This window comes from Cygnus atratus, chromosome 3, assembly GCF_013377495.2.
Source record: "Cygnus atratus isolate AKBS03 ecotype Queensland, Australia chromosome 3, CAtr_DNAZoo_HiC_assembly, whole genome shotgun sequence".
Lineage (NCBI taxonomy): Eukaryota > Metazoa > Chordata > Aves > Anseriformes > Anatidae > Cygnus > Cygnus atratus.
In genome coordinates, this window is record NC_066364.1 from 88881796 (window position 1) to 88906524 (window position 24729).

General features: G+C 37.3%; 1 protein-coding gene across 2 annotated transcripts in view; it reads left to right on the forward strand.

The window, feature by feature from the left end:
- ZFAND3 (zinc finger AN1-type containing 3) overlaps positions 1–24729 on the forward strand; it is a 134857-nt gene that overhangs the window by 79306 nt on the left and 30822 nt on the right. For both annotated transcript variants that reach the window (XM_035560430.2, XM_035560440.2), the window contains exons 4-5: positions 11520–11699; positions 22623–22688. In XM_035560430.2, the coding sequence (XP_035416323.1) occupies positions 11520–11699; positions 22623–22688 (246 nt within the window). The remainder of the gene's footprint in view (positions 1–11519; positions 11700–22622; positions 22689–24729) is intronic.

Sequence of the window (24729 nt, forward strand, 5' to 3'; positions counted from 1 at the left end):
TGTTTTATCAGGTTTCAGCAGCGATCCTCCAGCGATGAGATGCAGAAGGATCACTTCATTGTGGCAGGAGATGCCTTAAGTTCACACTGTATAAAAATAAGTAGAGTGTATTTATCCATTGTTCCCACTGGAGGGACAGGAACATATCATTCTGAAGACCGTAGTTTTTCCATTCCTCTCCAATTTCTGCACTTCTTTGAATGTAAAGAAACCAGAGAAGCGTCGAAATTTTGAAATAGTCAGCATTTGTAAGGGAAAAAAAAATCCTTAAAGTTTAGAAATGAGCATACTAGATGACTTGACTTTGCAGCCATTTCATAATAATTCCATATTCTAGGTTGGGTTCCAGCTATGTTGTTTGGGATTAACTGGCTACTAATGCAAATGTCTGTTGTCATTGACTTGAATTCAACATTTCTGCTATCTTCAAGAAGACAATTTTAATAAGTAGAAATAAAATATTTGTTTTCATTAATTCAAGATTTTGTTGTTTTGTTGCTCACAAAAGCGTAAGCAATGTTTATTTTATGTAGGCAGTTCTCTGATATCTGCATATTCACGTATTTTTCCCTAAAAGACTGCAAAGGGGAATACGTATATACTTCAAGTATGTTGAAAGTAAGCAAAGGGGGCTGAAATTGGTTTTGTGTTCGTGAGCCATGCTGTTCCATGCTGAGAGTTCAACGATAATGCAGCAGCTTGTGGCACCTGCATCCAGTGACAGTTTGCTGTGTTTGACCTTTTGGATTCATAAATCTAGGTCATCTTTCTTTCCTTGCACCCTGAATAGTCTCACTTTGGCACTTTTTTCCTTGGCAGATTGACCACTGTGCTCTTGTGCATTTCTGTATGATTGCAGAGTAAGGAGGAGGGGATGATAAGTGGGGAGACTACAGCTACTCCTTCAGGTTCCCGGACTCCTTTGGGAAGTTACTAAACTGTGGAGCTTGAAGCTAAGGCACAACCGTGTGAGTTGAGTTTCCAGTGAGCTTTCTTATTTGTGTGATTAAAACATGACCTGCTGTTGGCTATTATTGTAGATTATCACAGCCACAAGTTGCTCACATGGGCTCCAACCCTAGCGAAGTTTTGTCTCCACACCTGAGGCCTGTTGCACTTGGTGTTCCCTCTCTCCACACTTCTCTCCAGGTGCTGTATATGAAAAGCAGGTATTTATTGCAACAAGAAGCATCAGATTCCAGTGAGATTTTGAAGAGTGGAAACTTCTTACATTTCACCTTGCAATTCATTGGTTTGGTGGTTAAACCTAAGTAGTGATAACATATGAAATAATCTCCTCAGACAGATAGTTCCTCCCCCTCCTTTCCTTTAGAACGGAAAATATGGGATGAGATCTGCCTGCTTTTCCATCATGTGGTGACTGTGTGATGGATTTTGAAGCCGGATGGTTCTGCTGTGCTCACAGCAGGTGGGTTAGTAGCATGGAAATGAAATGAGACTCATGAAACAAGGCCATGCTCTCCTACCTCTTCTAGAAATCTTCTAGAAAGAGCCTTAGATCTGCCTCGTGGTTGTTCAGCGAGAGCTGTGGAAAAGTGGCCAAGAAATGAGTAACTCTGAGGGATGTTTTCAGAGCTTGGACAAAGGTAGTTTTTAAGGTGCCTGAACTTAGAGATGAGGGAGGCGGAAATGATGAGGAGTTTGTGGGTTAGTGCTAGAAAGATTTAATTTGCTGTAGGGGCCTTTTATCCCATGTGAAAATCCTGGCAGTTTATAGAATAGGCAACTTTTTGAGAATGCTTCAACATGTGACTGTTATTGACAGAAAATGAGCCGTGTGTTCAGTTTAATTGGAACCACATAATTTTGACTGGAGGAATTAATTAGAAAAAAAAAAAATAGACATATGTTTTGAAATTGGAAGGTTCTCTCTAGGTATCGGAAAGGGCATGATAAGGTGAGTTGCAAAGATAGCTCCAGTACACGAGAAGCTAATTGAAGCATTTCCTTTATTAAAACAATATTAGTTCCTACGTGTCTTGTGAATGAAGTGTCCAAAATAAATATGAATGGTAATTAAAATCTATTTCTATCAGTTAACAGTCATGTTTTCAAGATCTCTCATTTATTATAAAAGTGCCTCTAGAAGTTCACTTCATTAGTTTACTTCATATAACTCGCTGCTGTTGCAAAGTGCTTGTTTTATGGGTTTACTTATGAGATTCTAATCAAAATGAACATTTCTTCCCCTCGGTGAGCATAGATTTTGATGTATCATCAATCTGAATTTAATTTGAAATGGGACTTTCCTTAATAATTTATTCAATTCCATAAAGTACTACTAGTACTAAATATTCAAGTGATGAAGATACAGAAGTTTAGGGGAATGACAGAGCTGCAGCTTCTTGTCAGTTTTCTTCTTTTCTAAGTCAATACACAACTTCTATGTTTGTTTTTTAGAATTTGTCTTGCCTATTTTTAAATGTTCAGGTTACAGATTTTCCAATTCTGCTTTGAGAATAAGTTCTGTAGATCACAGCTGCTTAGATGTTTTCCCCAGGTACTTTTTTTTTTCCAGACTCTCGTGTATTTAATTCTGTTACATCCCCAGTGTTGTACTGCACTCAGATCATGTTAAATGATTATTTCTCCTTAAGTGGCATGTGGATCTTTAAAGAAGTGCAGTCATTTAGTTTTACAGACTAATTTCTTAACCTTTTATTGGTTTATTTTTCCTGACTGTTGGGTAGCAGGGTTTACTCTTGCTGTCCCTCTCTAGAATTGGTCAAACCATCATTACTGCCAATTTTTGTAGTGGCAGCGCTTAAGACTCCACGGCAAGCTGCCTGTTGGGCTGTGTGTTTTCTTAGCAGTCCATTTTGGTAGGTGTTCTTCCTGATAAATTCACACTCTCTACCTATCATTGAAAAATAAAACATTTCTCACAGTCATGATCAGGAAGTGGTTGCTTTCTGTTTTCCAGAATTTCTTTAAAGTTCATGCTTTTGCCGTGGGTTGGGTTATTACAGATACTCTTTGACAGACATTCAAGAACCCATACAGTCCCAATTAGTTGGGTAATAAATTGTTTTAATTTCCTAGTTCTGCTGTCAAGTGCAGGTGCTATAGAGCTAGACCTTCACTGGGTTGGGTTTTCGTGATGCAGTGATACCTTTATATAGTACCTTCTCACTGCCTGTTCTCAGTACTGGATTAAAGCACAGATGCTAACCGTGGATGTGAGGGATTCTGTAACAGGAAAATTAGAGTGGCTGTTCAAATAGTAGGTTACTCGTCATAGCTTCAGTACTTTGGATGCCGTGGTGATGGGCAATAATATTTATACTTCTGTTTTATGGAATAATAATGAAATCTTATATGAGATAGGTAACCATGCTACTTAAAGGAACAACACGAAATGTGACGCAAGGGTTTTTAAAATGCTTCTCCAAAGGCTTTTGGTGACCTTGTTGCTGGTCAGCACTGAAGCAGCTCCAGTAAGCAAATTGCTGTGGTCAGACAGAGCAAGGAGTGTGTTCAGTGGGGAAGCTTCTCTCAGAGGCTACTTCTCTAGGCGATAATGAAATTCCTCTTTCATCATTTCAGTATTTCACAGCTACTTTGGGGATGGTGGGATCATGTGCTGTGGAAATGGCAGGTTTTTTCATGGCAGTCTTGGAAGGTGTTATAAGCCTGGTTAATAGAGTTGCTGCAGATTCTTCTGCTTGCTCCCATACAAAGCTGCATTTCTCTTCCTTAACAATGCAATATGCATATGTGTTTATTAACAACTTGGATCTTAAAATGAAGGTTATTTGTAATAATGCTATGCTTGTTGGCTTGCTAGTCTTTGTTTAGTAGTCATTTTTGAATTTTCCTTTTAAACAGTAAGCAAAATGGTAGTCAAATCTGGAATTTCCCACATAAGCACGGGGGAGAGTCATTGTATGCAGCCAGGAGAAAGACGGGGCCTGTTTGGGGGTGTTACTTACCCTTAAGCAAGGGTGTCTCTTTTAGGAGCTATGGTAGGACTTTACTCAAAAAACGATGTCACCAGATTTAATAAAATTAAAGAGAAAATTGATCATGTTAAATGTCCTTGTAGCTTTACAAATATGGAGGTCATATATAACTTGATCGTGGTTCCTGAATGACAAATACGTGTAACTGCAGCAAAGTTTTAACTAATTGCCACCTTTGCAGACACTTTTTTTTCATATTTATTTTACCCTTTTTCTAGTGTTTCTGCTTGTTTGAAAAGAAAAGGAAATGTGTATGAAAAGCTCAGTGTCTGTAACATCCAAATCACATTATCTGAAACTCCTATTAATGTGTTGCTGTTTTTAAAATGTGCTCAACTCTAAAGTTCAGTTGTACAGAAAATCATTTTTCTAATATTTTTGATGGTGTTAGTTCTCCCTGTACTTTGTGTTCAACTGTGAAAGCGATGAGCTCAGCTGATAGTTCATGTAAATATTAGTTAGTTCCTACTCTCCAGTCTATTATTCTATTCCTCCACTTATTTTTGCTATTATTATTACTGTGTACTTATTATGAAACATCTTTCTAAAATGTGTGTGCATGTATTTATAAATGTAATTTTGTACAGTACTTACCTCTGATTCCATTTTATGACTTTGGCTGTCTTCTTCAATACAAATGCTTGTTCCAGTAGTGCATTCCCCTTACTAACTACTTTTACGTTAATTTATTATGCAAAATATAGGTATAAGCGAATGCCACTTCAAATGCCATCAGTAGGCTATGAACCAGAAAAACACAGTGAAGAGTTGTCAATAAAAAAGTAAATAAAATCTTTAGGTCTTGTAGTGAATATATCATGGTCGTCATGTATGACCAGGCACATGAAAAAGAAAAAATAAAATTATACAATAACTTAAAACAAACGTTTCCCTATAGCAGTTTCAGTGTCATAATATTTGTGTTACTTCCCAAAGTACTTTCAAAATGCACCTTCTTTGAAGAGTGAAACTGTTTTCTGATTAGAGTAAGGTAAAAGTCTTTTGTGTGCAGTGTTGTGATGCTAATGGACATTTGATGTAACACTAACATGTTAATTTATGCTCTGTAAAAGAACAAGATGCTCTGGTTACAAGAAATGTGCAGACTGCACATTTAATGCAGTGCAAGAAGCGAGCACTCTCCAAATAACTTTTTTTTTGCTAGTTCACACTGTGAAGTTATGGGAGCTGTAGGACTGGAGAGTAAGGAAGTGGTGTGCTATCGCCTGTCAACTGAAATTATTCTAAATTAAGACTCTAATTTTCCCCTCTTAGCATGCTGTTTACTCTGACACTTCTTGCAACATCCATCATTTATCTGAATGAGCCCGTTCTTTTTTAATGACAACATCTCTTGTAGACCAGAGAATAGGAAGTGTTGGTAACCTTGATCCTTAAACTAGGCTGAAAGGAGAGTTTATTAAGTTTAAGACCGTTTGTGAGTGTCATAAATTTTATGATTTACTATACTATAGCATTGGTGCAAGTGAGGGGAAAAAAATGGCTTAGTATTAAGTCATTGTATGTAATATTCTGACATACATATATTTTTCAGAATTAAATGCTTAATGGTATATTGGTATGGCTCATATTTGACTGTACCTCAAGTTTCTACTGTCTCTAATCACAGAAGTTACTTACCAGAAGCTAAAGGGTTCTTCTTCCCTGTTCAATTACAGACCCCTTATAGTTAAGCAAAAGTCTAGGACTCACTATTATCTTATGCGTTTTGTCAGATATTGATGGCTGTAATATCAGAAGCTATAAACGTGCTGGTTTTCATTATCAATGTTATTTTAGAAATATGAAAGGGTGTAAGATTGTCTTACAAAAGAACTCGTCTTCTGATGTCTGGGAACAAATCTGGCTTCTTGCTTTCATTTGAATCTTATCTATTTGAATATATTGTATATAGAAAGTATGAAAATTTTGTATCATGTCTGTATATGCACAGAGTCCTTGTGCTGTTTACACATAAATCCTAATTAACAGAACAAAATTAACTCTCTTATTATTAACACCAGTGCATCAGAGCCCTGCCTGAGACCTTCTGCTTTCACTTGGCTAGTTGGGATGCAGGCTGCAACCCTTAGACACAACACAGCAAAAGGATTTTGGAGCTCAAAAACTGGCAGTGTTGCTGCTTGCTACTAGCAGCTTCTCCACCATACAGCACAATTTTTTTTGGATTGATTTTGTGCATTTTATTGAGATCTTTTCTCAAGTCGTCTTTTAGTGATGGCTCTGCCTGATAACAAAAAAAAAATCTGAAACCTGAAGGCAATGGAGGAAAGGGGACAGTTGAGCAGGAAAAGAAAACATTCTGTCAAATGGAGAAAGTTTTAACTAAACCTGTGTACCAGTTGAAGGTTCTGTAAAAAGTTATAAAATTGCATTTTATTAACAGGGAAAGGGGAACGTTGGGTGATTTGATGGATTTTGGGTCATACATTGTGCATTTTGGCACTGCTTCTGCTAGCATACTGAAAGTCTCAGTAAAAATGGAGGAGACAAGTTAATGAAGGTGTTTTTGTATGCTTCTGTAGTTAAAAACAGAAACTTCTGGGAATGATAAATTCCTTGCCAGCTCTTGTTCTGGTTTTTTTTTTTCCCCCCACATTGAGTCTATTAGGGAGGTCATTGTTCTGTCAATAGTTATGTTCTGATTTTAATCAGAGTAAAGCCTCCCCTTCAAAACTTGCCAAGATCTTGCCTGGATTGTGCATGTATTTCTGTTTTGTTTTATTTGTTAAGCGGTTAAGGCTTAACTGGATCCATTCAGACACAATTGCTCCGGTAATTGTTGCCAGCTTTTATTGTGTTTGAGGGAGATCAAGGTGGTCTGCAAGTTATTTGTGTTAACAGGTGTCCTGGTTAAAAAAAAAAAGGCCGAATGGAGTCCACCAAAGCAGAGAAAAAGTATAATACAGCTCATCCAATATATCATTAGATACATATTTGCACCAATAAAATATTGGACCACAAACCAGAAAGCAGTATTTCAGAAATCTGTTGATAATTTAGGTCAAATTTATAATACAGATTATATTACTGAATGGGTCTTGTATTGCTGTTGACATTACTGAAGTTGTCTTAGTAATGCAATTTGAAGTAAGATGGCAATATTTAGTAATAAACCAGTGTGTGTAAATAATACAAGTTGAGTTACATTTAGTGTGTCTCAGGGTACACCAGCTTCAGTATCTTCCTCGAGTACTCTCTTCTGCAGTGAAAAAGTAAAAGAATGGACAGGAGATGTTCCCAGGTTCCAGCCAACTGAGCAGGGTAAGACTTTTTTGAAAGTTAATTGATCTGCAAGCTGAATAAAAACTTGTTCTGGATACAACATAAAGGCAAAAAGGATGCAGATGCAGTGGTGGATTTTGCTGCTGTGTGGCAACTCAGACAGTGTCATTCGGAAGCTTTTTGTGAAACACAAACACTGAGTGAGGATTTTTCATAGCCTTTTGTGTTCTCTTTTAAGTTGGAGAATTTATCAATAGCTTGCAAATATGAATAGTTCTTCAGAAAAAAATGAGCTTGGTTTATGCACATCTTAAACGTACAGCTTTGGGAGGTACTGCGTAGCATTAGCATCTACCATTCTGTCACTGAGCAACTGTCAGGACTTTTGTTATTTAGACTATTTCCTTAAATAATGTTTTACATTCGTCTGGAAATGCCCTTTGTGGATGACACTGAGCTAGTCCAACAGAAGTATTTGCATGTTATCTAGGGAAAAAAAAATACAGTGGCTGAGAATTTTTAACTTGCTGAATATTAATAAACTCCATAGTATCTATTGTTGTTCTGCAACTCTGCACTCGTTTTTTTTAAATGGATTTTGTAGATTGCTCATAGTGTATAATATTGGAGGAACCATTTTCTTGCTCAGCTTATTGAAAATGGAAGTGCTCCCATTTCTGATACATGTACATAATACGGCTTCACTTTTGTGCCCTGCCTTGGATGCAGTCTCACATAAAACACTCTCTGTGGCTACCTTTGCAGGAAACGTGCACTTTTCATTTCTTTTCTCGACGAGTTATTTGTAGGCCAGTGGTTCCCAGGATGTCTCCGGCTGTGAGCTCCCCCTCTGCCAGCACCATGGCCTCAGTATAGGTGTGAAGAGTTAAGGATCTTCTAAACTCATGTCTCCAGGTCTCATTGCTGCAGCTGTCTTGTTGTGGCTGGTGCAGAATCACAAGTGCTTGAAGCTTTCTTGATTGCACAAACACTACTGATATTCAGGAGCCTGACTTGCCTGAAACTGTGGTGATAACAAGTGAGGCCCGAGTAGGGCATCTTCCCAGCTCCGTTATGACCCCTAACAAACTGCATCCCACCAGTTGTTGAGATTTTGTTGTTGAAGCAGATGAATTCCTGTCTGCCTCTTTCCCCCTCCTCCCTGGCTTTGAGTTCATTCCTGTCCAAGCTTGGCTTCTGGCTGAGTCTTCCACAGCAGAAGTTACAGCTTCATTTCTCTGGCAAATTACTTTTAAATCCTAAGTCAGCAATTAGGGACTGTTGGACTGCGGTGCTTCCCAGTCCCAGTGAGTCATGTTGGCAACCAGCGTTTCATCATCTGCAAATATTTGTGGACTGCTCCGTTTTTTTCTGTCATGACATAATGAGCAACCTTTATTGATGTATGTGTATTTGCATAATAAATAAATTCTGCCTTTTTATTTCTTCTTTAAAAAAATGTGTTAGGAATGCCAGGAGATGATGCAGTTCATCTTCAGCAATCTTTACTCAGAAGAGATGTCTCGTGTTGTGGGAATAACTGGACGTCAAGCAAACCAAAATCTGCTTGGCTGGGAGGGGTGTTCTTGGAGGGTGTCCGAGGGCAGAGCTGTGTCAGACTGAAATCAGTGGTGTAGCGGGTAGGAACTGAGACCAGCACTATCGCTAATCAAGTATCAGGACTGTGGGTTTTGGAAAGCCCTCAAGAGAAGATTTGCACTTGGAAAGATTTCACCTCAAACCCTAATCTGGTTTGGAGCCAGGGTAGGCCTGAGGATGGGATCTATCCAATGTGTGGAGTTCAGACTGTGGGGGCAGTTCTGAGACTTGGCACTGGCTGACAAAAAGAGGGGAAAACTAAGACTTTGAAGACAAATTAGCTGTACGTAGTTTTAATGTCCTGGAGGGATTTACCTCCTGAACCTAACTCCATGGTCGTAGGTTAATCAGCGAGCAACTTCTAACGCCAGCATTGGAGTTGGCAGTTGTATTCAACTAGCAGATCCATAGTGCCTTGATGTAGGTGTGTTGGCTGGCTTTTGTTGCTGCCATCTTCTGAGGTGGTTTTATTTCCTTGTCTGGTTCAATGCTGTCCCCTCCACAGCTCAATTCTCCCCTCAGTTGGGCACTGCAGGAGGAGGGAGTTGGGATGGGGAGAGAGGCAGCTGCCTCAGCCAGCTCGAGGCATACTGACCACCACTGATGATGGCTTTGTTAATCTTGCCTGTTGGGGTAAAATAAATGTCTTGGCGTCCCTGTGGCAGGACTCCTAGAAAACCTATTGTTTGATTTGACTAACAGAGGGAGCCTTATCGTCTGGTGCATTTGAAATGTGTTTTAAACTGTTAAAATTACTGTCAGAAAGCTGATAAAATGTATTAGTTTGTCAAACCAAAAAAGTCATATTTACAAATAGTTGATAAGCTGTGCCGCAAAACATGCGTTGGCTTCAGTGTTGCAAAATGGTTGTATTTTTTTCTTTTCTTTCTGTTTTTTATTTATTGTTATTCCCCCCCACCCCCCTTTTAAAACATCAACTGGGCTATGTCGTGGTAGGTACAGAAAGGGAAGAGGGGATCTGCAAAGGGGATGGGATTGCTTAAATATTCCCAGATTCAGTTCAGTCTGAGCATGGGAAAAGCACTTAAGACAGTGTGGGCACAAAAAGAAGATGCCACAGGTAGACTGAAGCATAAAGAGGCAAGACGTGGACAAGTCAGGTGAAAATAGAAGGGATTCCCTTTGTGGAGAAGCTGATGTGGCCTGAATGGGAACCTGGAAAGAGCTTTGTCCTCTGGTTGGTATACGTATACATTTTTTTCCTGAACTTGCTGCTACAATAGTTTGAGATTTAAATTTGTGCTCATAGGACTCTGTTCTTTTTTTTTCATTGTCATAATGTTGTGATAACAGTGTATTTTATTACTTAACTGGAGTGTGAAGCATTATTATTTCATTTTTGGTTCTAGTTTGAAGTTAAGTATGTAGGAAAGAATTGCTTTGCGTAAATAACTTTGCGTTTAATATTAAAAGCAAATATGACAAAGTAGAAGGTTAAAAATTACAATGTTTCCCACGCACTAAGAAATTTTTACTTTTCTGTTGTTTTAATGGAAACTGTAAACATAAAGGATTTTCTCTTTCAGACAGCTTACTGCACCAATTTAACAAAAAGCCAACATCACAATGCCTTAACTTCTCAATTTTTTTGTGGACTATGTAGAATAGTGTTTTTCAAAGTGTTTTTAAATTATTGAAAGCCACAGTTTGAAAGGAAAAAAGTAGATATGCTACTCATTATGATGATGCTTGGTCTTTGAGTGAACATCTAAGAGTATGGTTTAGGTGTTTTCAAAAATGTCAAATGGCAGGCTGGTTAAATATTAAAGGGAATATTGTAAAGACAAACCATTTTCCTTTCAGAGGACTGCATTCATTGGTACCTAGGCTTTTAAAGCCTCCCTGGGTGGTCACTGCTAGCTCAGGGATGGGCATAATGGGATAGGCACAGTGTAAATACAGTTTCAAGGTGCCCCTTGCAGACATCATACCTGCTTTCTTAAGCAAGGTTGGAGCATGTGGTGCCTGCAGCCATGCTGTACTGGGCTGATCCTGGCTGGCAGTGAAGACCCACACAGTCAATTGCTCGCTACCAGGGGACAGGGCAGAGACAGGAAAAAGCAACAGCAAGAAAACTTGTGGGCCAAGATAAAGAGAGTTTGGTAAGTGAAGAAAAGATTAAGAAAATAACATAACCACTAAACAAGTGGTGCAAAGCCCAGCTCCCACATGCTAACCTGGAACCACAGTTGTCTACATGAGCTTTTCCAGAACTGTTACACCGGTGGGGTTTTAGGTAATGGCAGTAAGAAGTATTGTTTTTAGAGAATTGTAACGTTTCCTTGTACTGCATACCTTAGTTCTTCCTCAGTCAGAGGTTTGCTCCTTTATGCTGTTACAAGTGCTTTGTGCAAGCAGTTATTAAAATGATACCACCGTGTGGCGTATACTGATACACTCAGTATTAAACATTGGATGCTCTTGAACAGCTGTAGAAACAAGAACTTTGTATAGTTTTGAAATTGGTGGTTGTTCTCTAGCATTAAGTAACTCTTAAGATACTTTGAAATAATGAAAAGCTACTCTAACTTTGTGTTATATGAGATTTAAAAACTGTCAGGATGATGATGCCTCTGACAGTCTTTGGGGGTTATTTTTGTTATGCTACTTTTTGTACAAAATTGATTAGGTTGAGCAATTGAGATGACATATGGATCTTGGTTTTGATAGATTTCCAGAAGAAGCAGCCAGATGATGACTCTACTCCCAGCACAAGCAACAGCCAGACAGATTTGTTCTCTGGAGAAACGAACAGTGACAACAGCAATACCTCTCTAACCACACAGGCCGCTAACTCCAACCAGCAACTTTTGACAGAACTGAATGTAACTTCACCGAGCAAAGAGGAATGTAAGTGCACAAGTCCTCAGTGAGAGCAAGGGAGGCATAAATGTTTTGCTTTGTTCTGTCTTATGTTTCACAGACTTCTTTCTGAAAGTAAAGAAGGACCCTCTTGAGAGCAAGGGGAGAGGTTAGAAGTGATTCACGAAATACAAAACTGTTGGTTTTAACAGAAGAGCAAATTAAAAGGGGTCACAGGAGTTTCTAACTTTACAGCTGTCTGAACTGCAGTACGCAATTTAATTATGATTTTGAGGTACTCTTATTTTGAGAAATTCTTTCTCATATTGGTAGTAAATTAATACACATATTCTAGGATAAACACCGATATCTTGTAAATTTTGGCTTTAAAACATTTTAAATGGGTTTTAATCCTTGCAATTGCAAATAGCACTGACTGTAATGCATGTTTGTCGAGACTCCTGCTAGGTTACTTAGATAACTAAGCTTCATGTGGTAATCTGTCTCTTATTTCATGGTCTTTATTGTGCTGTTTCAGGCTAAATTAGCCTTAAGCTAGGCTAAGATGTTAAAAATTAACCAACACATAGTGTGATAAAATCGTCCTTATTGTAAACCTCTTTATGAGTTCATCCTGTATATAATATATTGAGTTTTAAAAATCTGCATTCTAACAACTTAAGCTTAAATGTGTCATTTGTAGTTTAAACATGCTCAAACTATAGCTTCATTTTAAAATTATTTTTTATGGAGGGGAATCTTTCTTGAGTTGAGTTTGCTTGTACATTGTGGCCAGTAGATAGATGTGTGCATTGCAAGAAAAACATACTCATTTAGTATGCTAGACTAAGCTAGAGCTGCTGTTATTTCTCTGCTGGAAATAAGAATGCTGACAAAGCAGTAGGACTGAGAGATCTTTGATATGGCACATTTGCTTTCAGTTGTCTTCACTATTTGTATAGGATGGTTTTAACTGAATTCCCCAAATATTTATTCTGTTTACAGGTAGACTTCACATTTATGTTCTTTTTACTTGTGCAGAATGGCTGTGGACAAAGCAGGAAGTGTCATTTTGGGATTGTAGTTGTTTATTAGACTTAAAATAAAATGTTTAATTTTAAGTTATGGTTTTCTACCCGTATATGGGAATATTTTCAGAAATAGAGCCCAGAGTAATAGGCACTTTGTGTTGCTTAAGCTGACCTTTCTAAAATAAGTTATTTGTAATAAGAGTAATTTGCCATGTAACTCTTGTCTCTCCTTCACATGTACAGTTGCTGCTGACCACCCATCTCTTCCTTCTGTCCAGCACTTCTTCAGGGGAAACTTGCAGTATGCTGTAAAAACAAAGCCTTATTTTGTCCTTTCAGCAAAATGTTGTGCTTCAGCAACACATTTGAACTTTCACAGGGTGGTGGGGCTCAGCACCTTTGCTGGCTTATGAGCCAAGATCTACTATTTGGCATTAGAGGGTGCTTCTCCAGTGCTTACTGGGTCAGGTTTTATGAAAATGTGTTCAGTGATGAATTAGATTGTGTTCAAGTGTTTCTGTTGTGGCTGAGAAGGACTTGGGGGTAAGTGGGAAGGTGATTACAGGGATGGGAAAGAGGGAGGGAAATTAAATAATGTCCTTCATCCTGGATTGCTCTGTGCTTGTGAACATACACCCAAGGTGATGGATATTAGGCAGCACAGCCTGCAGAGCATTTGAAAATATTACCTATAAAAAAATTCTTTATGACTTCCTGCTGGGGTGATTTTAAGTGAAATACAGTGGAGAGATTTATGTACAGCTTGAGCTCTCTCTGTCTTCTCTCACATCCTCACTACCTCTTTAATGAAGCTTAATATCATTTATCAGAAATAATTATACACTGATGGAGCTCTTCTGATGGATAATGGCCTCAGGGTGGAAGATTCTTTCCTGTAATGAAGAATGCCCAAACTTTAAATGTCTTTTTGATTTTAATTTAAGGGTGTATTTTTTCTGTGCAATATTTATTTATTTTGCAACAAGTTCTATAAAGCATGCACTGCTCTCATTACAGCTGTGTTCTTCAGAGATTGATACTTTGCAGTGCTGTGTGGTTATGTACAGCTACGTGCTGTTCTGCATAGAATTGCAGTAATTCACCAGAAATCAATGTATGGGATCATTAAGGTAATCCCTATCAAAGAATGGAAAGATTGGAGTGCTCAGGAAGGATTCTGTGGTGCACTCAATTTCTGTTTCCTCCCTTTCAAGCTTTTAAGAGTCTCACATCAAGGCATTTGCCATAGCAGTTGAGTCCATAGGGTAAACAGATCGAACAGTTAAGACAAAGTGAAGGTGGGTTTTTTGATTGTTTGTTTTGTTTCAAGTAGCCATTTCCTTTTTAAAGACTCAATGACTGATGAAAGAGAAAAGCTCCTTGGACTGGATTTTACAGGAGTTCAGTCTGGCAATGTGCAAGTATGATCTCTGCCATTTTGTAAGTGTTTTGATGTTCTGTGCGGGTTGCACTAAATTCCTGAGTGTCTTATATGCAAAACCAGGTGGTAGCAACCTTCCTCCTTCTGCCACCATCGCTTCTGAACAATCACCTACCCGAATGGCTACTTTCTGATTAATCTTTCTCTTGTAGGTGGAAGGCAGTTCTCAGTGTTACAATTGCAGTCAACAAAAATGTGTTAAAAATTTACACCTGGTGACAGTGGCAGAAGCTCACGGACTTTTTTTCCTCTCCTCTCAAGTTTTGGTTTTGTGGAGTATTACATGTCATTGATTTCAAAAAATACCGTTACGGTTTAGGGAAAGAAACCATTCTAAGATCATTCTGTTTGTTTTATTTTCCATATACACTACTCTAGTTGCCTTTTTCCATCTCAAATCATCTTGTCTATCGTATTGTCAGTTGCAATAAGTTTTCTGAAATAAGCTTTTGCAGATAAGGAACATATTGGTATTGCTTTACTAAGTCTAGATTTGAATGGATTTTAATGATCTGTTTCTTAACAGATAGTTAAATCAGTCTAATTTTTGTTCCTGTGCTTCTTTATATGCAGATACATTTCTCTGTGTTCAAGTTCCGTCTAGTTTTTATCTATTCTTATTTTTCTCTTTGGCCTCCTTTCTTCTTTTAGGATGTCCAGGCAGAAGTTACTTCAGTGTTAGTCACCATATCAGCTGTTTGCTCTAGCAATGATTTCCTTTTTTTTTTTTACTGGGAGAGAGACTTGTTTATTTTCAATAGGGAGGAAAAAGGGGATTTGTCAACAACCTTCTGCTTCTTTCTCTGCCCCCCACCTCCAACCACTAACACTCTTTAAAAGAAAAAAAAAATAAATCAGCTTGTTAAGGAAGGTTCTGTGTATTTTGGTAAAGAAAAGGTCACACTGAATATGGAATAATTTTTGCTTGGTTTCAGGCCTTCATTGCTTTCTTTGGGGATGTCACATTATATTTCTGTCACTGTGTGAGTAGACCTAAAGTTGACGCTGTACAGGTTTAAAACTAACTGTGTTGTTATGTGACAGGAGAAATGTCAGTTTGAACAACTCCAGCTCTGGCAGCTGGATCAGATTTTAAATTTCAGTAGTTCTTAGCTTCAGCTGACATGATTTTATTTTAATTATCTGTTTAACTCTTCCTGGCCTCCTTGAATTAGCAAGAACCACAACTGAAAAAGGACAAAAAGAATAGCTGATGTTTCTAGAACAGTTAAATGCTCTACGTTTCTACATTGAAGACTTTATAAGAAAGACTTTATAAGAAGATACACAAAGATGTGAGGTATTGCTGTAACTGTCAAAAAAATACATAGGAGATTTCAGCCCAGAAAGAAGGTGGTTATTACTGTCCACACCTTACCTCTGTGTGCTGAATTTTAGAAGCCTAAATGTGATTTTCAGGACTGAATGTTTGTAAATTTTCTCTAGTTATTATAAAGCCTCCAAGATTTAAACTGTTGCATGTCAAGCATTTACAACACCATTAATTTGTCTCAAATGCTTAAATGCACAATTTGCAAGACGAATTTAAAGAATGCTTTGAAAAATTGTTAATTTTATTAAGCATTTCTGTGTGCTGCAAACACAGTTACACTCAATTATGAAGTTATTTTGCCAAATTTACTTTGTGAACATAAAGGGTACTACATCTGAGACACAGATGCACCAGGCTTCTATAAAAGATCTCTGGCAGAAAGGTGAGAGATTGTTTTTTCTACTGTACCTATTGGATGTTTATCCTCTGAATTTCATGGCTTGTTGAAGCATGACTGTGTAAAAAGCAATACAGGCTACCGTACTAGAAAAGTAATGATACTTCTCTGTCTTATGAGTAATAATAATAATATTAAAAAAAAAAAAAAAATCCTGTGTCAGTTTTTTCAACATAACCTCATGAAAAACGGATAAACAAGCACATCCTTTTTTTGTTTTTTCCCCTCTGTTGAATAGCCTGTTCTCTGACACCATGCAAAAGGTTTCTACCAACTTAAAACTACTTTACAGTTTTTGTATTTTTGTTTGGGCTTGTCAGGGGAGTCAAAGATGTCAACTTTCACATGTACGCTCTCAAAATACAAAGTATTTTGAGTTCTTATTGTGGCATGCTTAATTGTCTTTTGTGCCTTTTAAATAAGAACAGTGATTTTTTGAAATGACAGTTGCTCTTAGATTCCATGCATTTGAAATGGCCTGGCTTTGAGAATTCACTTGTTCATTGTGATACAAGTCATTTCTGTATTTTTTCGGTCTTTTTTCTAATTCTGGCTGCAGGGAAATTCTTCTGGCTCATATTTGAAAGTTATGTGTGTGCCTGCTTTTATAATGCATTGAATGTATAAACAAACCAAGCTAGTAGTCTCTTTTTCTCTTGGTTGTTATAGATGGTCATTGAAATTAATTTGTTTTGCTGCTAACCTGATTTATTCAGATACCAATTTGTAGGGATTTTTTTTCTGATACAAACGAATGCAGTAACTGCTGACATTATGCTGGGCTACAAAACTAGCCTGCCTGCCTGACATTATTTAATACTGCAATTAAACTTGTAACCTCGCATAACGAACAAAGCTACAGCTAGATGATGGTGATGAGTAATTCTGATTTTCCTTATAAACTCACAAGATTGTCACGTGTTTTTTCTTCTTGCACTCAATTTTGTGTCTTGTATCAGAGCAAAAGAAAACACACACCACTAGTATAGAATATGCGTCTGGCTGTTGTTTGATATCACAGTCGTTTTGCAACTGTATACCACAATAACTAGCTGTTTTCTGAGTTTTTTTTTTAAGTTATTATAAAGTCACATAGTGGTAGATATTCTTCTTCTTAAAGAGTTTTTTTAACTTCATTTTCTTTAAACGTACTGTGTATGAAGAGCCTTTTGGTACTGTTTAATGCTGAATTAACAGAAATTCAATTTTTCATTTGATTTATCATCAAACCTGGATTTTTTTGAATATTTATCACAAAGTACACTTTTTTAAAAAGTATTTATTCAAATCAACTTTCTACAAGAATGCTTTGAAATGTAGAACCGTTCTGAGCTTGATGCTATTGGAGTTATGCTTTGAGAAATGTGACTAGTATTAGGTGCCAATGCAGAACATACAGGCAGCTATAAATCTGAAAGAAAAAAAACTGTCCAGTAGAAGTGTTACCTTTATCATTATTTCATGACTGGGGATCTTTGTCTAAGTTCTAATCAAATCTTTACGGTCCCAGTTTTATCTAATGAACATTTCTGGTTGCTCTTATGGCTTAAGCATATAAACTGGAAAGGTCTGGCATGTAGATTTATGAAATGAACACTTCTTTCCACGTCTGTAGCATGATAATTTTGAAACATAATGAAGACCAGCAGAATAGTACCACTGTTAATTGTTCAGTCTGATTTATAGTCACTTCACACTGCAGAGTAGACAGTGTATCCTAGGGTCCCATTTATTAAAGTGAAAGGACCTCATGGAATGTGAAACAGAAACACAGTCATATAATAAAAATGTGGGCTAGAACTGCACAGCTATCAAGGTTATATAAAAATTATTTCTAATAATATAACTTAACTGCCGGTTTCAAAAGCCCGTTTTTGCACTTCAAATTGCAGCTATAAAGTGGGAAAGTATCATGTCTACTTTACGAATGGGGAAACTGAGGAAAAGCAGGTAATGGAGTCAGACAATGGTAGGGAATAAAGTGGAATCTGAATCCTGTGGGTTTACTTCATTACAGTTGTTAAATGTAACTGGACTGCTTTGCTACTACTGGTTTTGTTTCTTTCTCCAAAAGCCATGTGTAAATAAAAATCTATAAAAGTAAATAATGGCAGATTTGTACAACTAGATTTTTAAGTGTATATTTGTATGTGATTATATATATAATCCTCTTATCTGTTTAGTAATGACATGACATAAATTACCATGCAGTTTACATGTTCTACAGCAGATAAGTAGTTAAATGTTGTAAAATTCTCTTGCTTTTATTTCCTTAGAGACTATTCTGTCTATGCAGGCTGAATTTAGAGATTTACATTCCCATTTATGTATTTGTGTTTGTAATCAATGTCTGTTTTCAAACTCAATTGTGTAGATTAATTAGATTATGTCTCTACCAATTCAGCAAATGCAAATGCACAGCTAATTTACTGGTTTGGACGGGTTTCCAAAGTTGTGTTCTTTCCCATGTTGCATATAGCTATAACATTTCTCTCTGTCATGGCTACAACACTGCTGTCCAAGGATATTCAGCCCTTATATGATTACCCTTTTCCTGCCTGTTACATACACAGAGCTGGTCTACTTTTTCTGAAGAGGAAGAACCATCACAGTACTGAAGGCTCAAAGCAGCATTCAAGCGTATTTTTGTCACTCCGAACAAATCTTACTAAGCTTCAGGCTCTGTAACTTATTTTTCACGTTCATTCATTATCTGGCTTACAGATTTTGTGTTATCTGTAATTGTTTCAGTGTGTTATTGTACTCTTAGGCTTTGTACTCTTGTATAAGCATGGCTTCACTCCATTCTGCATCTCTTCCTCTGGTTAACAGGTAATGTTCCAAGTGCTGTATTTGCAGTGCTGTTCTAATACAGCTGGCTCAAATATTCTGGGTTCAAAGAGAGGTTACCCTAGGATTTTGCTTTTTCCTGCACAGGAAAGTCTGACTCAGTGGAGTCACTTTGCTTTACAGAAACTTCAGAAATGGGGAAATAAGTTACCGTGACTCAGGGTATGTCCAGCAAGATAGGTGCTACTTGGCAATCATTAGTTTTTCAGGAGGGGATGGTCAATACAGAAAGGCATTCAGAAAGTCAACTTAAACATAAATAAAAAGTTATAATAGTTAATAATATTAACACACACAGAGAAATATAAGTAATACAGAATAAAATTTTACTACTTAAGAGCTTTTCTGGAGAAAATGGCTTTGAAATGTTTACTTGTTTATTGAGCTGCACAGTTCTTAGTAATTTGATAACCTGTTTTTCCCAATTGATATGTTAAGTGTACTGTTAAGTTAGTCATAAGAAGCTAGTGGTATCAGAAATCAAAAACATAGCAGCTACATTAACAAGACCTTTTATATGTATTACAGTGTTCAAGTTAAAGGATCTTGTATTGTCTGTTCTTAACTCTGCTTTTCAACTTGCAGACTTGGTGATGCTCACAATTATTTCTTTAGTATTTTTGCATTTTTAATGTTCTGTTCTTGGAATCAGATTATGGCTGGGCAGCAGCTGCTTTTGTTTGGAAAGGGAGTTGCAAATGTCAGAAGGCACACGCTGGAAAAAAATAGGAGCAGAAGCTATATCCAACTAACAGATTAAACAATAGAATAGAAAGATATCTTTATTCTTCCATTTTAATCTCTTGTTTGTATTGAGAAAAATAGTAGTCTGTACAGCCCTCTGGGTTATGTTAGAAGCTAGACATCTGGCCTCTTGCTGTGCACTGAAGTGTTTTGTGTATCACAGTCATATTCCCTGGAAACAATTATTTTTGGGAACAGAGGTATAGATATATCCTGAAACATGCTAAGTAATAAGCCTACCTTTATGTATAGCAAAGAAGGATTGGTGCTCTACTCTATCTGACTTTGCTTTGCTCTCATGCAGAATTTTTATCAAAACTGTGGAAAAAGTGCTGCTGTTTCCAATAATATAAGATGTCTGTATTGGATGTTATGTGTACCAAAAAATTCAATATAATGACTTCCATGAAGAATTACACTTTCAAGCCCATGCTACATAGTATTGAATTATGCATGACATTTTTAATGATGGAACTAAAACAATAGCAGAAGGAAGGACAGGAAGCCTTCACTGGTTATTAGGCAGTGTGCGTGCCTACTGTCATTAGGCATGTATGTGCATGCAAATCCCCAAATATTCTTTGTTGAAACCTTAATGTTGTGCTATACAAATCAAAGCTCTATGAAGGTAATACCTAATGAGAGAAGATTAAATAAAACAAAAACTCTTAATGCAGAGAAGTGCAGAATAGATACAAACTTATTGTACTTTAGGGACGGAAAAGTATAAAGATCTTATATTTAGTCAGATGCTGAAAATATAAACTAACGGAAATAATTGTACAGTAATTGCAAAGATTAGTCTTATGGAGAGTCGATGGTGATGGTGCCTGCCAATGCCTATTCAGTGAAACTGGAGGAATGTAAGTATTTAAAAAAGAGCTGTTGCATCTTAAGAGGTAGCTGTGGTCTAAGGTCAGTTCATCGAAATCCCATATCCTGTTGTATATTTTGTGTGTATGCAACCACTGTATATTTGATCTTTAAAAGCTGAGACTGACTTAACAAATGGGCAGTGTAATTTTCAGCGTAAGTATCCAAAATGTTCCAATATGGTAAATAAATTTTTCCAGTAGAAAATTCGGCACTGTTGTGCTCACTCTTGATACAGAAAACAGGGCAGCATCTTATATTCCCAGATGCACCTAATCCTAGAGTAGGCCTTTTTTGGAGCCTTTTGCAGTAGTATTACTAGCATAGATCGATCTGATATTTCAATTTTTTTACATTCTAGAAGAATTCTGGAAGAAGATATGTTATGAAAACTGGTTTGAGCTTATTTGACCGCTTCTAGTGGTTACAAAGCTTGGCAATGCTGTCAGGCCTGGAAAGGGCACCAGCATGGTGTTACCAGGGTGCTTGCTCCATCTGTCCTGGATGTTTTCCTGTTGGCCAGGGAAGGCATCCAACCCATGCCTCCCAGTCCTCTGGATGGCAACAGCAGTTTGGATCTTCTTGTATGCTAGGACAACAGGTTTGATTTATTATATCATTTCTCACAAACCTGTCTTTCGAAACCTGAAAAATCCAGCCATCCCTCACAACACTGGCTATAACATCTCTCAGCTGCTTGTGTAGGTGTCTGTCACATGCAGCATATTTCTTTTGTCGCCTTTGGGTAGTTCTCTGTCCTGTTTGGTTAGCTGAACCCCTGGCCAGGCCCTAATCCATGACCTAGTGTCTGCCTGCAGGCCGAACCCTCACCAGGTTGCCTTTATAACCATCACTTTAAAGATTACCTCTTGTGTGATTACGAGATGGTGTATGTTGCCAGAGGGATTCTTTTTTTTTTTTTTTTGGAAGAACAAAAAAATCGGGAAGCTCATCAGTCTTTCTCTGAAAAACTGCAAGTGTAAAACTAGTGAGATCTTTGCTCCCAAATGCATTTAATTTTAAGTCAAATGCACCAAATTAATTTCCTCACCTCTTTCCCTCCCTATTGCTTAAGTTTCTTTTCTTTTTTTTATAGTGTTACGATGCTACAAGTATTACAGCGCAGACAAAGTTACCTAAGAGCTGATACTGAGAGAAATAGAAATAAAAGAAAAAAATGAAGGGGAGACAGGGGGGAGGACATCTTGGAGAGAGTCAAAAAGAAATAGTTTACTACCAGGTCAATTTTTAAAAATATTTAAAAAGACAAAACGATTGCCAAAGCCTGTGCTGCTTTCTGGATGTGCAAAAACTGGAGGGGTGGAAGAAAAAAAAGAAAAAAGTGTTTCTCAGTGGGTGAAGACTTACGTTAAAGCTTACCATGTCACAACACTCAGCTCTGTTGTATTGTCAGCATGGTACTACTATATTACCAGCAGTCCAGTGCAAAGTTGATTATTGGTATTTTGCTAGCCAAACCTCTACTAGATCTAACTTAATTTCAGGCTCTCTAGCATCATCCAATTTATAATATCCAATTATCAAAGCTATGATGTATCATTACCACTGGCAATGCTACTCTCAGGTTATCTTGGCTTCACTGTGTAGGTTTTATTTTTTATTTATTTATTATTACTGCAATTTGCTGAATATACTGAATTGGTTGCTATTTTAACAAGACCTCTGGAGAACTCTTCAGTGATGATGCATGTTGAGAAGAAAGCCAGAAAGAAATTTACTACCAAGCAGATACCAGATGAGTGGGCAAGAGTCCAGAGTTCAACAAAAAACTTCAGCATGGAAAGAGGTCATTAGCATATGCTTGTGCCACACTCTGAAAACATAATGAGAACAAGATAAGAGGCAAAGTCATTATCTGACTGGAGACAGTGACAGGATTTCTGTTGACATAAGGGAAGTGATCAGTTCCTCCAGTGTGTTAGTCGTGGGTTGGTTAGATAAGTTTTTAGCTTTTGTTCCAACATAAACAGCACCTTTTGTCAGTGCTGGAAAAATTGCAATTACGATGTGTATTTTCCTAAAACTGTCTCTTAAAATATTTGTGAAGTAATAACATAAATTCTCTTCTCCCCCACTTCTCATCTGTTTTTTTTTTTCAGCTGAAGATGTATTCAGACTTGGCTGGGAAGGAGATACTGAGAATAGTAGAATACTTCTATATATGCATTCCAAAGACAAGTCCTCCTAAGTTTTTTTTTATATTTCTAAGTATAATTGTGATGTGGTTTTAAGTGTTAAATATAGGCGGTATTTTGAGACTTACAGTCCTCTCTGTTTCCAGGTGGGCCATGCACAGGTACAGCTCATGCCTCATTAACCACACCAACCAAAAGATCTTGCGACTCAGGTATGTGTTTTGTGGGGATTGACAAGTTGGATTTTGCGTAATGTGGCTGTATAGATACAGTTTAATGATCAGGGGTAGCAACTGTACCTGAAGAATGTCAAAAATAAACATTGTTGATTTGCTGTCAGAAAAATATGTATAAACATAAAAGGATGTGTATGGAAGATGGTTCATCAGAGTCTGGTCAAAAGTAATTCCCTAAGTACGCTATGTTTCCAGTTAACCTTTGTAGACCTAAGAAATACATAAATAATTAGTTTGATTTAAGTGTAATGATTGCTGTAATGTTCTGGAAATCCCTCCATTAAATGTGAAGTATCAAAGGAGAAAACTTCTTCGAGTTTTCTGATTGAAGATGCAGTAGAGACAGGTGATGTTTACTTTAATCAAAACTAAATTTTACCTGCTTTGGGTCTTTTTGGTGATTTTATTTCTACATGGAGGATATAGATTGGATGATCTCTCTCAGAGTTAGTGATATGTTAGGTCATTGCCAGGCTGAAGGTGCTACTTCTGCAACAGATCTGTCATAAGGAATCATACCAGCACTCATTCAGGCAGGCAACCCAAGCTATCTGTGTTGGCTCAGATGTTTTTTCAGACTTGGGTTTTGCAGTGGGTTAAGGAGAACTCCTACGATCCTTTCCACCAACACTGTTTTGGAAAGCCATAATCTCCTGTGGAGGGGCACTGACAGGCATCTAGGTAGTGTTAATGTTCTAGCAGTCTGTGTTTCCAAAATAGTTTTTGCCTATATTTGCATTAATATACTAATTTAGCTGGACTGAATGCAGAAAGGAAATGTCTTCCCATTTGATTAAGGACTCTTGCTCTTTCAGGAGTTAAAGGTAAATTTCCTCTAAGGTCATTCTTTCAAAAATTGTTTCAAGCTACTATACATTTGGCTGAGCTGTGGTTATTCCGTGTGTGCATGGTATTAGCTTGCTTGGTCCGCAGTGAAGGAAGTTTAAGAGAAGCTACAGTAACGTGCTTGCTGAAGGTGCAGAGCTCTCAAGCGATGCACGATAATCTGTGATAATGTTGTAAATACTGTTTGTCAGAGAACTTTGTAAGTGTGGCACTGGAAGGTGCTGGATTCAGCTTCTTCAGAATATGAAGACTGTGGATTCTTTTTCATGTAGATATGGAAGCATACCTAAACAACAAGGAGTGTTTGCCACTGTTTCCCTTGCAAACGAATCTGCATCACAATGGTGTTACTAAATTGTGTATTCTTTGTGTTAGTGGTTGTAGCATTTAACTCTGATTTTCATTGCAGGATATTTTAAAAGGTTTCTGTGATGTTATACATATTGAAAACTAAGAGTACTGTATGAATATTAAAAATAAAAAATGTGATTAGCAAACAGACAAAATCCACTGTTTGCGGTGCCATACAGGACAGTAAAAGCTCCTTAGAGTAAAGCCATTGAAACTACTAGACATGTTGAAAAATAGCCATTAAATGGTTGGCTAACTTTGCTCAGCAGTTCTCTTATTATTAGTTTATGCTAATGTTTGCTATCCTACATGCATGTATGTTAATCCTTTTATGTGTTTAACAAGAAAATAAGGAGATCTTAATTTGATGCCACAAGTTTAATCTTCAGTCTACTAATTCTAGTGGCTTTATATTGTATCATTTTTCCTCATTTTTTTTTTACTATGGGCTCAGTAATTTGCATATTTTGTTTGTAGTCCCCTACACTAATAAACCCGTTAACAGGAGTGGCAGTTTTCTTCACAGCTTGCGTTTTCAGCAAACTTTTCAGTGCCATTTGGAAAAGAAAGAAATATCTTTGCAAAGTCTGCATTTGAGAATCGAGATAAATATGGGAATTGACAGGAAAACATTGGCTATAACATATTTGCCAGAAATGTTATAGTATCTTCAGGCTTAGGAAGCAGACTATGTAGGTCAGTATTTCACACTACATTCACTTCAGTGTAGTCTCCTTTGCTCGTATTCACCTAAATAATATCCTAGGAATGTTTTTCAACACCACACATTGCATATAAACCTGTCTGCAGTAAGAATTCA